This window comes from Periplaneta americana, chromosome 17 (genome assembly GCF_040183065.1).
Source record: "Periplaneta americana isolate PAMFEO1 chromosome 17, P.americana_PAMFEO1_priV1, whole genome shotgun sequence".
In the NCBI taxonomy this organism is placed as follows: Eukaryota; Metazoa; Arthropoda; class Insecta; order Blattodea; family Blattidae; genus Periplaneta; species Periplaneta americana.
The window spans coordinates 11,361,340-11,375,522 of NC_091133.1; the positions used below are offsets into that span (position 1 = coordinate 11,361,340).

The window sequence follows — 14,183 nt, forward strand, 5'->3', positions numbered from 1 at the left end:
TTTTACGCCTTTTGTCAGGGGTTCGCTGGGGTGCAGACCGTAAAGTGCTTTTACGTCTTTACAGAGCTCTTATATGATCAAAGCTGTATTGTGGCTGTTTTATTTATGGCTCAGCCAATAAATCGAAATTACGTCTTTTAGGTACTATCCATCACCTTGGGATACAACTTTCTACAGGGGCCTTCCGAACTAGTCGGATCGCGAGCCTGTATTGTGAAGCAGGAGAACCATCACTGTATCGGCGACGTAATGTCTTGTTGTGCTCATATGCTGTTAAGCTCCGCTCACAGCCTCAGCACAATTCTTACGACTCCTTTCACCATTCGTCTCTTTACGACCGATAAAGTGAAAATCCACGGAGCAGGTGTGCGGTTTTGTGAACTGCTCTCTGAGCTCGACATCCATTTACCTTCAGTTCGCACACTGGAGTATACCACCAGTCCACCGTGGATTATGCGACGTCCCATGTTTGATATAAGTCTGAATCAGTTTTTGTTTATAGACTTCGTTTTAGTGAACTTTTATCACGATATCCAAATTATTCATTAGTTTTTACTCACTGGTCCCAGATAAATGATTGCGTTGGTTGTTCCTTCATTACAAATGGAGAGATATTTAAATACAGACTGAGCCAATATACTACTATTTTTACTGTTGAACTCTATGCTTTTTACAGAGCTTTATTGTTTTTAATTAGGAAACCCCGGGGCTGATTCAATTTCTGTTGCGACTCTTTAAGTGCCATTTAGTCCTTGCAGTCTTTTAATTGTGATGATCCTCTTGTGTTAAGAATTCAGGAGCTGTTCCACACTCTCTTTAGCTCTGATTATGAGATTGGAGTAGTGTGGATTCCTTTTCATGTAGGAATTCCAGGAAATGAGGCCGCGGAAGCTGCAGCCAGGGTTGGTGCACTGAATGGCTCTCTGGTATATTGGCGCGAGAGGTGGCAGGAAATTCGAAACTACTTGAAATATAAAATATGGTGGCAATGGGAAGGAGAATGGTCTGCACAACATTGAAACAAATTGCTAAGTGTAAAGAATACTGTCCGAGTTTGGGATTTGTCCACAAGAGTGTCACGAGACGAGGAGGTTTTACTCACCTGGTTGAGAATTGGCCACTGTCATCTGACACATGGCCATCTCTTACGTGGCGAGCCTCAGCCAGAGTGTGATATGTGCCGTGTTCCATTTACGGTAGAACATTTTTTATTGTTTTGTAGATAATATGACCATGTCCGTCGGCAGATGGAATTCAGCTGACTCTGCGTGACACTCTAGGAAATGATTTTAATTGTGCAAATGCAGTTCTGAGATTTTTCTCGAATACAGGAATTCACAGGGTGATTTAGTTTTTTATTGACCCATTTTACTTATCCTCCGGACCCTTTACATCTGGAGGTTACATTAATTCTTTAGTATATGTTTTTAACAAACTTGACATTTGGACCTTTTCCATCTGAACATTTTATAAATGCGCCAGATAATTTATTTCTGGTGGCATTTGTTTTATTATTTTACTGTTTCTTTTTAAATCTAGCTAGGGTCTGAGAACTACTCACTTTTATGATTTTTAGTCGCCCTCGGTAGCGCAGTTGCTATAGCACTGGCCTTCTATGCTCGAGGTTGCGGGTTCGATCCCGGCTGAGGTCGATGGCATTTAAGTGTGTTTAAATGCTACAGGCTCATGTCAGTAGATTTACTGGCATGTAAAAGAACTCCTGCTGGACAAAAATTCCGGCACACCAGCGATGCTGATATAACCTCTGCAGTTGCGAGTGTCGTTAATTAAACCATAATTTCATTTCATTTCATTTATGATTTTTATGAATCACCTTGTTGAAACTGTATTTGTGTACCACGTTTTAACTGTGACAACGCCTTTTAGTTATTTTAAGCACTCTGATTATTGTGTTGTCTTTCTGTATTGTGAATGTTTTTAGATAAGGGGCAAATAGCCATGGTAGCTGACGCGCCCTTTTTAAACCCCACTAACTAACGAACTAACTAGAACGTTGTTCAATGCAGCAGGGTTAGGTGTCTTTCTCTTTTCATCGCCTTGATTAAATTACTTCTTTTTAGCAGCAATGCCTGCACTCCCGATGGAACATGCTGCAGTTCGGTGTGTAGTACTTAAGATGGATGACTCTTGGGATGTTCTGCTGCTTTCTACTTCAGTCCTTGTTTCACAATTTCAGCTTCCACCTCTTCTCTATTGGGAGGTTGCGAGTGCTTGGAAGAGCCTTTTGTGACATCAATACTTCCACCAGCGGCACTCTTTCACGCGGATCCTCCTACATTCCCAATACTTCGTCTCCACGGATCCACTTTTGCTTTTATAATATACATATCCTTCCAGCCACACCATCTTTCTCCCTTTCATTCCTAGGATTATTTTTGGTCTCGCCTGGATTATAAGTGCTGAACTACTTAAAAATTTAGAAGGATTTAATTCGAATTTTGAAGAATTTTGTTACTAAGTAATGAAGAACAATGGTTACAGTGAACATTTATACGATTGTAGAAATTTCCATTTCGGGATCGAGAATAATTGGTTTCGGATATATTGCTGTATCAGAAATCAGGCATTGGGAATGAAGACCATTTGGAATAGTCTGATTTCGGAAATAAAACCCTTCGGAAAACAGGATTAGGAAATACACGTCTGGTAATTCACTTTGGAAGCAGAACGGGTGTTAATCCTGTTCGAAAATAAGTACTTAGGAAAAATATTTGGGGCTAAGACGGATGAAGTTAGAGGGGAATTGAGAAAGTTACACAACACAGAACTGCATGCATTTCATTCTTCACCTAACATAATATAGGAACATTAAATACAGACGTTTGAGATGAGCAGGGCATGTAGAACATATGGATGACTCCAGAAATGCATGTAGAATGTTAGTCGGAAGATCTGAGGGAGAAAGGGTTTTGGGGAATACGAGACACCGATGGGAGGACAATATTAAAATCGATCAAAGGGACTTGGGATATGATGGTAGAGACTGGATTAATCATGCTTAGAATGGGAACCGATGGTGGGCTTATATGTAAGAGTGGCAGTGAACCTGTGGGTTCTTTAAAAGCCATAACTATTTAAGTAAACATTGCAGTACGCAAATTATATTCATAAGTGACACCTGACCTATATAATCAGTCATTTCCTGTGGGCCTTAATGACTCGTTCCAATTCCGCCTTGGTACTTACTCTGAAATTTTTTGTCTGTGTTTTTAAGTGTTAGCCAATGATTGCCATACAGAACCAGATTAACGGCTATTGCACATGAAGTCAGCTTTGAATACCTTAATAAACCTGTCCATGATGTCTCTATGTTCTGTAGGAAGGAAATGTATCTCGTCTGGAAGTGACAGGCATGAAGACAGAGTGCGTTGGCCACAGCTGTGATATAAAAACAGAGATAAAGGTTGAAGACACTCCTGTGCCCGGTAACTTTGTGATGGTGAAGTCGGAAGTTGATGTAAGTGGTTCACTATGAATATACAGATATACCAACAGTGCATTTTATGTATATCAGAGCCATTAACAATCAGGAATTATATTAAATGTTATCCCTTTTTTTATTATGTAAACATTGACGCCCTTCGTTTTTTGATTTGAAATAAAATAATAATCGCAAATATATATTTTTGGTAGTTAACACAATTGAATCGAATGCATAGAGGAAGTTATATCTAGAAGAGGATTTCATTTTAACTTTACAAAATTTTTGTTTGTACTTTGTCATCTTGAAATTACTTTGTTAGACATTGAATGATAGGTTCAAACTGATATCTAGGTTTATTGAGAAATGATAAAAGATTTGCAAGTCCTGTAACTGTGTTAAGGAGGGAGTTTATAAAAAAGATAACAACAATAATAATAGTAACAATACAGTTTTGTTTTTAAAAGAGGGATTTATTCCACTATAAATAAATCACTGAAAATACGCCACACTGTTGACTAGCTCATCTGCTGTTCCCTCACGACTTGATTCATACTGCATATTCCATATTGCAACTTTTTTATAATTTTCAGGACTTATAAAATGAGCCTTTACACTGTTTACTACGGACTGTGATCTGTCATAACATTCTTTATCTTCCATTGAAACTAGTCTCCTAAAATATTTCACAAGCTTCTACAATGACGACACATTTGAGGTTATACCTCAATCCATTTCGACTGACGAATCTTATCAGTTCTCTGGAATAATCTGTGTTAAACAATATTTTATAGTGAAAATGATTAAACACAATCTGCATGTTTGGAGGCAAAACTTTTATTTTACTCCTATCTTATCTGAAAACAATTCGTATTAGACAGTCAGCATTTTGAAGAAATAGAAACTTTTAACTATGAAACCTACAACGAAATATATTGTTTCAATATCAATATACAACTGTTTAGTGTTTTATTTACGTCAAATATTTCAGCCAATACTGGTTATGTATTTTGCAGAATCTCTATACATCACATGCATATATGTGGGTCATTTGCAAGATTTGTATAACAAATGGACGACTGAGAACGTCAAAATTAAAGTACTATTTAGTGCATATTCTGCATGTATTAATGTAGTGCAATGTCTCTGCCATAGTAATCAGCCATTGTACACTCACCTTGCTTTACAGCACTGTTTTGAATGATGTAACAGACATGACATGGAGTAACAGATCTGACAGGTAACAGACATGACAAAGCAAGCAAGCATGTGCTAACCTAAAATTGTTTTGCTTAAAAATCTTCAAAATTGCAACTTAACTACTGCACATGTGCACTATTATGTCCTCTTGATCTTGACTTTATATGTTGTTATTTGTGGAAAAAACAACACAAACAGATCTGACAGAGTAAAAATGCACAGTTAGACTAAAACATAAAGCAAGAGTATGACACACAATCTCGCCAAATCAAAATGGGTGAACATAGCAGTACAATCAAAATGACTCTTTGTGTATCATCTTGGCTTGTGCTGACCTCTGTGGGATTTCTTTTTCAACTGAGTATCCATAGGAACAGAATGGTGTAACAGACCTGACTGATTTACTGGACTAGAGTAATTATGCAATAATATTTAAGGAAATATAAACTCAGACATAAATGAATAAGTTTTGATAATACCAAATGTTTCTATGATTTTTTCCTCAATTACATTATTAAACAAACCTTTATCTGGACATAATCATGCTCCATTTTAAAAACTTAATTAGTATGGACACAGCATTTTAGCTGTTACTATGAGAATTTTATTTTATTCTCGTGAAATATTTCACATGAAGGAAATAATTCTTGTGATATTTACTACATTAGTATTGAAACTACTCACTGTTAGGAATTTATAACTCTATTGTTATAAATGCAATAATGGGAAGGGTAAGAATTGATGGACGTTATTTGTTATACAAATTCTGCAAATGACCCATGTATCTTCAAGATTGAATCATGAGTCCTGTGCATTTCAATGCAAGCAAATAGTCTGCATTCAAAGAAGGATATATTATGAAGGATACAATTGAAAGCAGTCTGCAGGAATCAATTCGATCTTATATAAAAGTGATTGCAACTCTAATGAAAGCCTTGCATTGGATTCATATGTTTGAAATGTCATGTCTCTAAGACGTAGGAAACCAATGACTCAGATGGTCAACTAAAGCTCTTTTCATTATTTTCTCACTTTTCAGGAAGATTTATTCCATCTGGACACACTTCAACAGGAACAGAAAGTGGAAGTATTTTCAGAGGAGGATGAAGTGTTGACTGAGAGGTGAGTGTAGTGTGCTGGTCTTGCTTTGTCTTCCAGTCTTTCACAGCTTCATTCAATGATTGTGTAGAGCAAATTTTATAATGTATAGTACCGTTTCGTTTCAGAGGTATTTATGTGGTTATTCATATTAACGCCTCAATATATTTTCGTATTGAAATGACTTAAGAAGATTCACTAAAATTGTACTAATTTGAAACCCACGATCACTTGTCTCGACTTTGATTGGCGACATTTCTACTGCAGCTGCAATCCCCGTGCATTGTGCTAATTGGCTGCTTTTCGTGGCTGCGCAATTCGAGTGCTGCAAAAATTGCGACAAGTTTTTGTGGGCTCGTACTTACAGATTGCGTTACTTTTGCAGCTGCAGTGTTGCTGGAGCTTTTCATCTTCCTATTCATACCTCACTGCATTGTTAAGTTGTGTTGCCCGTCACATTTTTATGTTATGAAATGTAGGGAACTGTATATGGGCTATTCCATTTCAAATCGACCGAAATATAGAGAAAATTGACCTTGCAATATTTAAATACAATGAAACTTTTTCTGTCCGTAGACAACTATGATACAATGCTTTGTGCAAAGTTTGAGGCATCAGAACTTCATAGTGTTTAAATTAAAAATATTTTAATTTATCGTATTTTCATAAAACTGTTGTGGCTCCGAAACCCTTTCACCCAATGATCAAAATCATGGTTTATTTTGATGCTGAAAAGTTAAAGTTTATATTGACATGTAAACAGTTTTTCTTACTTTTTTTGGAAATGGAGAAATTTAGATTTTTCTTAATTAAGACACTTTTGCCCACGAAAAAATATTTTTAAAATGTATGGTTACATTCCGCATTGAAAGTACAAATAAACACGTATTTTTTACTGGTGCAACGTTAATAAGAAAGTATTGAAAAATCAAATAAAGAAAATAAATAGTATGCGCGTGAGTTAACCAGCTGACTGTGAGGCGGGAGCTAGCCTAGGCATAGCCTAGGCAAGCAAGGCCAGGAGACATAAACACGTGATGTTTCGTCTAGTAGCTCATAGCTGGGCTAGCTTTATCACAGGTTTTCATAAACACAGGAATAAAATGACGCCCAAAGCTCGCTTATCTTCATCTCTCGGCCAGTGCTTGCTGTGTTGCGCCTTTCAAGTCTAGGCATGTGAATATAATTTATTTAATACCCCTGAAACTTATTGCCGTGACACTAAGCAAACAATGCCGAATCCCTCTTAATAATGCAAGGTTTTCTCTTAACATTTTTTTACATTTTTACAAATGGGCAAAAAGCCTAAAAGTACGTAAAATCAGATTATCTGTCTCTCTGTATACAATAAAAATAAGGATTACTTCTTATCATAACCTACCAAATGTCAGCTTCAAAATGAGCTCTCGTTCAATGTTCTGCAGTAAATGGTTCCAGAGTTCTGAGCACTGAAAGAGGCTTGTTTTTCTAAAATACGCTAAATTTATCGTTCAACAATACGAAAACCGTTTGACTTTCGATAGTATATTTTTGCAAATGCACTCTCCTCAGCAGCTCGTATAAATAGGGAAAAAATTAGAGTATAAAAAAATGCGAAGTTTTTTACTGATCGATTTCATATGGAATAGCCCATATACTTTATAGCTACATATTATTATGAAATGGAGAACAAAGTTTTGAAGGATAAGGTGGGAAGTGGCTTGGCCAAGAACTGAATAACAATAGAGAACAGGGCGAAGTTACAATCGCCTTTCAAAACTGTTACGACGTTACAACACCCATTTCATAGAAACTGCTTCAGATTGTTAACAAGATATTTTATTTTTTTTATTTTTACAGTCCTTTATTCTATTTTTTTCACACTGTGTTCTTTATACTCGCTTTAACATCTTTGGTCATATTGCGAGAATTTATTCTATTGAGCACAAAGAGTGTGAAATTTATTTGTAACAATATCATTTAATATTTTCATTGCATTAGCAGATTCTGCTAAAGCCTTTTATTACTTCTGCAGCAATCGACATTAATTTGCAGAAATTCCAGAAAAACTCTTTTGGTTGAAGGTGGTCTGTTATCAATTGTTCTATTCTGACTATTAATGAAATTTCACATTTTTATTATAACCCTGACATAATGTAATAATGATCAGTGGCACTTTGGGCCGTATTCATAAACGAGACTTTGCTGAAGACTTTCCAAAGTCGACTTTCGTAGTAAAGTTTAACTTTGTTGAAAATACTATTCATAGACAATACTTCTGAGACTTTGACTTTGACTTCGGTAAGTCGAGATTTGACGATCTTGTTCTAATGTTGCCAATCACAGTCACTGCTTTTTAAACGAATTAAATTAATAGATAGTTGAAATAGAGTAGGCATTGCCACAATCAAAGACATCTTTTGAGACACAAATCAATGAAACAATTGAACATCGATACATGTTAAGCGATTGTTAGCTGTTCTTGCAGCTTTACATAAGAATAATTATTATTCGTGGGCTTAGTGTGAAATTAATGTAAGTAAAAAAATTGACATTTTTAGATCTTTACACCAATAGATAATTCGTTCTTCTACTTGGTCACAAAAAATCGTAACTCAGTTCCAAACAATCTTGTACTCGTATATAATACAATAAAATTCGTAACTACAAAACATGATTGTGTAGTTCATCTGAAATAGTATTGCCTGCTAAGAATTATGTTTTGAATAAAACATCGATTGTAATTACGTTAGGTTCACATTAAGCCCTCAAATTATTTCATTATAATATAATTTATTCTGAAAATATGGAAGATAAGAAGATGCCAGACTACTTAAAAATTAATTGAAATCAATATTCAGAAAACATTATTATGACGACCGAAGGATTAAAAATTAACTGCTTATCCAACTTTATAACATATTCTCTATAGAATTAAACAGTCAAATCAATATTAAGCCATCAGTTACCTGTAGCGTAAAATCGCGATGAAATAAGAAATTCAATCATTGGTGGAACAGATAATCCTCTTTCATTATTATTGATAAATGAATGTTGAAACATGACGAGGATATCTAATACTGTCTGTTTATCAAATCTGCACCTTGATTTAAATTTATTATCCATATCTAATAATACACTAAGGAACATGACCAGCTTTAATAATCCCATAGATGTCCTCAATATTCCCGAAAAATTAAATTCATTATGTCCACGAACGAAAGTCAAAGTCAAAGTCTAGATTTTCGGTGACTTCAAAGTAAAGTCAGGATTGAAGTTTACTGTCGTCAAAGTGTCGACTGTGGATAGGAAAATGGTAACTTTGTACTTTCCAAAGTCAACTTTGGTCCAAAGTCTTGTCTATGAATACGACCCTATATCCCCGAGCAATGTTGGCAACTTTCCTGTTGTAAATTGTGCTACCGAAAGTATAAAAATTAATTGTATCATAGTCATTACGTAACTTTATTTTTGTGCAGCATAAAGAATTTTTTTAGCTGGTAGTTTTCTAGTTAGACTGTTGTTTACATGTTTCGGTATGCAATTTTCGTAGACATCTGCATTATTATTTTTTTCGCTTTGTTCCTTAGAATGAACAGCTTTCATTTCTAATCACCTTACTTGATCATCTGACTGGTTGCTTCGTATCTGTTTTCAAATTACATATTCTCAAACTTTACCACTTCTCTGATCTATTCCAGTATTATTTTCTGCTTTTTGTTACAGTTTTCATTCATTATAATTTTTCAGATAAAATCGTTTCGTCTGTAATCACCAGGAATATTTTGGTGAATTTTTATTTTAATTGTATCAATTATGCTTTCTGAATAACTTCTTTCTAGAATAAAAATTGTTTGATATTTAATTCAGATACAATAAGCTGAACTTCACTTGTCTTCTCATTTGATTTGCGTCATACATTATTTTCTTTTTCCCCTTCATTTGAAAGCTGTATTGTTTAGCTCCTTTAGCATTGTCATAATCATCTCCATAATGTCCACATGAGAAAACAGTGCCTCATGGTCGTTGAACATATTTGTGTTGAATTGTTTACTATATTTATCATGGTTTCTATGTGTTGTTTACCATTATAGAGGGTATTACTATGATGTACCGAAGTACATACGATATTTCCGTGCAGAAATTCTGCATTACCATATGGTGAAGAGTGGATAGAATGGAGAAAAATTCTCACTGGCACAGAGACTCGAACCCGGGTTTTCAGCTCTACATGCTGACACTTTATCTACTAAGCCACACTAGATTCCAGTTCCGATGCCGATGCTACCTCCCTGGAGAAAATTTTGCTCTGTTCTATCCATTCTTCACCATATGGTAATGCAGAATTCCTTCACAGAAATATCATATCGTCCCTCCTCTGGCAAACTAGCAAAAGTGACAAATTCACGACCCTGCACTTAAGGTCTATATTGCACTATTAAGTAGTACAATATAGACCTTAAGTGCAGGGTCGCTTATTTTTCACTTTCGCTAGTTTGCCAGAGGGGGGATGATATGTACTTCGGTATGTCATAGTAATATGACAAGCGTAAGTAATCACTTAGTGATTCAAGAAGGTGCCTTGTTCTGTTGGAATCCAGCTACTTAGAGCATATTTCAAATCTCAGTGCGAGCAATTTGATGGCATTACAGTGTTCCGAATTTCAACAATGACATCGCTTTTCCTCCCCTGTTGTTGCACCGGTCCCATCAGCTTGCAGAGGTGGTGACAATATCCATCAGCCGCCATCAGTGAATCTCATTGGTTCTTGTATAGGGCGGGAATTAGTAGACAAATGACATTGTGAACTGGTGTGTCATGCCGGTTTGTTCTGCTTTGGTTCTGATATATTATTTATAATGAGCACAACGTAAAAATATATGTTAATGGTTTATGAATGAACATGTCAACGGACCAGTTCTTACTACTGGTTCAAGAAATAAATTGTTTATGCTCTCTTTTCTTTGAACGAGATGACAATATGGAAATTTCGCAAAATCTTGCTAATGTAGCACAGACAACAACTTATACAGCTGCCATGTTAGTCATTGAATCTTCCAACAGTTTTGTTCGTATTTCGCTGCAGCGTGACGTCAATGATGTCCACCGGTCCAGTGAGATTCGGAATACGCTGAGAGTCACTTGTAATGCATGCATCTCTCTACATAGTGTTGGGCATTGTGCCAATGTCACATATTCTGTGACACAGTACATGAGGGTAGGCCACCAAAGGGGAACAGGGAAGTAGAACTTAAACTGAGAGGAATTCAATCTGGCATCAGAACTCGAATCCGGTGTGGGTTAGTGGAAAAAGCGTCAGCACGTAGAGCTGAAAACTCAGGTTTCAGCCCCAGTGCCAGAGGGAAGTTTTCTCTGTTCTACCCATTCTTCACCATTATAGACGATGTATCAGATCAAGGCTATAAAATGGTAATGTTGATGTAGGACACCTGCGAGAATTTATAGTTTTATTTACGATGCTTATGTTATTAACAATAGAAAAATAACAGTCGTCGAAATGTCTTTTTTTTTTTTTCTTTTTTTTTTTTTTCGTTCTCTCCAAACTATTGGTCTCTACATTTCATGCAGCACCTCTTTCCATTTGTTGACTGCAGCAAATGCTCCTTAGTCCACATACAATATCATGCAATATGAGGAGCCTATGGCTTATCTTGATCTCCAAGCTGGACACCCACCAAAATAACCTAGATATGGTTTCTTCATAAACTCAGAAATAGTTTTCCTATTTGCTTTAAGTATGTACTCCCCACACATGTAGCAAAATACTTCGTTGTGAAGTAGCCAGTCCATACATGGGCACAATTTTCTGTTACGTGAGGCACTCTATTTGAAATAGTTTGTATACTAGGAGAGAAGACTGCAAAGTACGATGGGAAATATAAACTGCTGTGACCTGCGTCACCTTATCGTAATCGCTAAGGCGGTCTGTGGCGAATTATTAGGAAAGTGCTTGGTAAACGTGAGAGACTCGAAAACTTTTATTCAGTTTGGCAAATTAATTCGGCAGCTTTAATCATAAACCTCTTTACTATTTCTCCATCATTGAATTGATTTAAATCACAGGCGAGAAATTGCATAACTAGCCAATAATATTCCATAACGTTGTCTACGTTTATTTTCTTGAATATTCTAGTGTTTCTCAAGATTACTTAATAGATTTGCACGTTCTCGACCTAAAATAATTTCAGAAAATCATATTTCGTTTTCTACGCACATCTGATATATTTTTTATAAATTTCTTTTGGAAATAATATCTACAAACAACATTTAATTCCTCGTACCTTTTAATGCAGCGTGTTTAAGGTATAATGTCGTATTTAGTATACTATGTAAATGTTAATATAAATTTTCTTCGGAATAGTACGAAAAATAACATTTAATTTGTCTTACCTTCGAATTCAGCATGTTCTTTATGACATAAGGAGTAATGTCGTTGTATATTAAATTTATTAATGCCCAATAGGATTTTCGAGCATAACATACATTGTATGTTCTCCCCTTCTAAACAGCAAAAAAACTCTTCCTTCCATTTCTCATGGAATAATCGTTTTCTAACGCGTACACACTGCTTTGATAATGCCATTATTCCACCACTGATATTGCTTATGAAACTGATATAGAACCTGCCCATGCCTAGGAGCTATGTGAGGGAGGAACGGGGACTGTGAAGATGATGTCACTCAGAGCAATAAGCTCTGTGAAAGTCAGTGAGGCACGATGCCCATCTATTAGCCAATACTTTGCGATGCCATATCTGCACACATGAAATGATATGCGTGGCAATATAATTATACACACTACCTGTACGATCCTAACTATGATATAATTACGAACTTACATTTCACAATCCAATGTTTCACATGTGAAATTACAGTTGGTAGCACGTAAAGGCTCACAATACTTACTAACTTGTACACATGCAAAAAACAAAAAACTCCGATGCACAACTGTCTATAAAGATGAAATTCAAAATTATGTGGTCTCTTGAAACCATGATAATCATATAAGTAACAAGTTGTTATAGATAACAGTAGCAGCTCGCCTGAAAAGAAAAATATAGGTGGAGTGCTGCTCACATACACAGATGTATGCTCAAGTTTTACCGATATCGTGAGTATGCTTACTATTCCTACACCACGTACAATATTACTAGTTCTAGAGCACATGCCAACAGGAAAATGAATTTGTTTCAACACTGACTCTATTTCTTGTATACTAAGTCAATCCTCATATCTTTCAGTGTTGCAGATCTATCGATGATGTCGTCATAAAATGTGTGAGTTTCACTAAGAGTGAACAGTATATCCCTATGAAAAGCATGTGTTGTAGGATTCTGAGAGAAATTTTTTCGAACAGAACAGCTTCTTGTTTCAGAAGAATTTTTAAAGTTATTTTATGCAAGTTCTATAGTTTCTTGGCACTTTTTAAAAACAAAGAACAAATGAAACTGTAGGTCAATTTAAAACATCTTTTTTTTTTTATCTTCATATTTAAATCTACAAAATAGGGTTTCTAATAAATTACAAACTGTGTCATTTTCTGGATACATATTTCTCACACAGTTTTCAATATTTTTTTTGTGCACTGGCACCTAAGTATTTGTATAATAAGCACTCTAATATTACATATAGATACACATATAGATATAATATACACTATGACGTTGGATTAATACACTTATCACTGGTACTCTTACTTACAAATGGCTTTTAAGGAACCCGGGGGTTCATTGCCACCCTCACATAAGCCCACTATCGATCTCTATCCTTTGCAAGATTAATCCACTCTCTATCATCATATCGCACCTCCCTCAAATCCATTTTTATATTATCTTCCCATCTACGTCTTGGCCTCCCCAGAGGTCTTTTTTCCTCCGGCCTTCCAACTAACACACTATATGCATTTCTGGATTCGCCCATATGTGCTACATGCACTACCCATCTCAAACGTCTGGATTTAATATTCCTAATTATGTCAGGTGAGGAATACAATGTGTGCACTTCTATGTTGTGTAACTTTCTCCATTCTCCTGTAACTTCATCCTTCTTAGCCCCAGATATTTTCCTAAACACCTTATTCTCGAACACTCTTAAACATTGCTCCTCTCTCAATGTGAGAGTTCAAGTTTTAACAACTTTACTGGTACTTTAAATACATTAAATAAGAAGTTATTACTGTTAATGTACACACTATTAAACTACTTGCGCATAATACGTACGCGCTAAACTTTCCAATACAAGAGCTGAACAAACCTGTCAAGATCATAACCTCATGAGAAGAAATAATACCCACAGTGGTAAAACAACTTTTCAACTTTGCGAATGTATATGGGGTGTCTTCCTGATAAAATAATATTGAGCCAGGTTAATCTATTGTGCAGGAATGGCTGCTTGAACACGAGGAATGAGGATGCTGTTCTCGAGTCAGGTAGTACATACTGTA

General features: G+C 35.8%; 1 protein-coding gene across 1 annotated transcript in view; it reads left to right on the forward strand.

Moving 5' to 3' along the window:
- Positions 1-14,183, forward strand: part of LOC138692776 (zinc finger protein 665-like) — a 42,633-nt gene that overhangs the window by 20,795 nt on the left and 7,655 nt on the right. The window contains exons 3-4 of the mRNA XM_069815976.1: positions 3,341-3,478; positions 5,682-5,764. Coding sequence (XP_069672077.1) covers positions 3,341-3,478; positions 5,682-5,764 — 221 coding nt within the window. The remainder of the gene's footprint in view (positions 1-3,340; positions 3,479-5,681; positions 5,765-14,183) is intronic.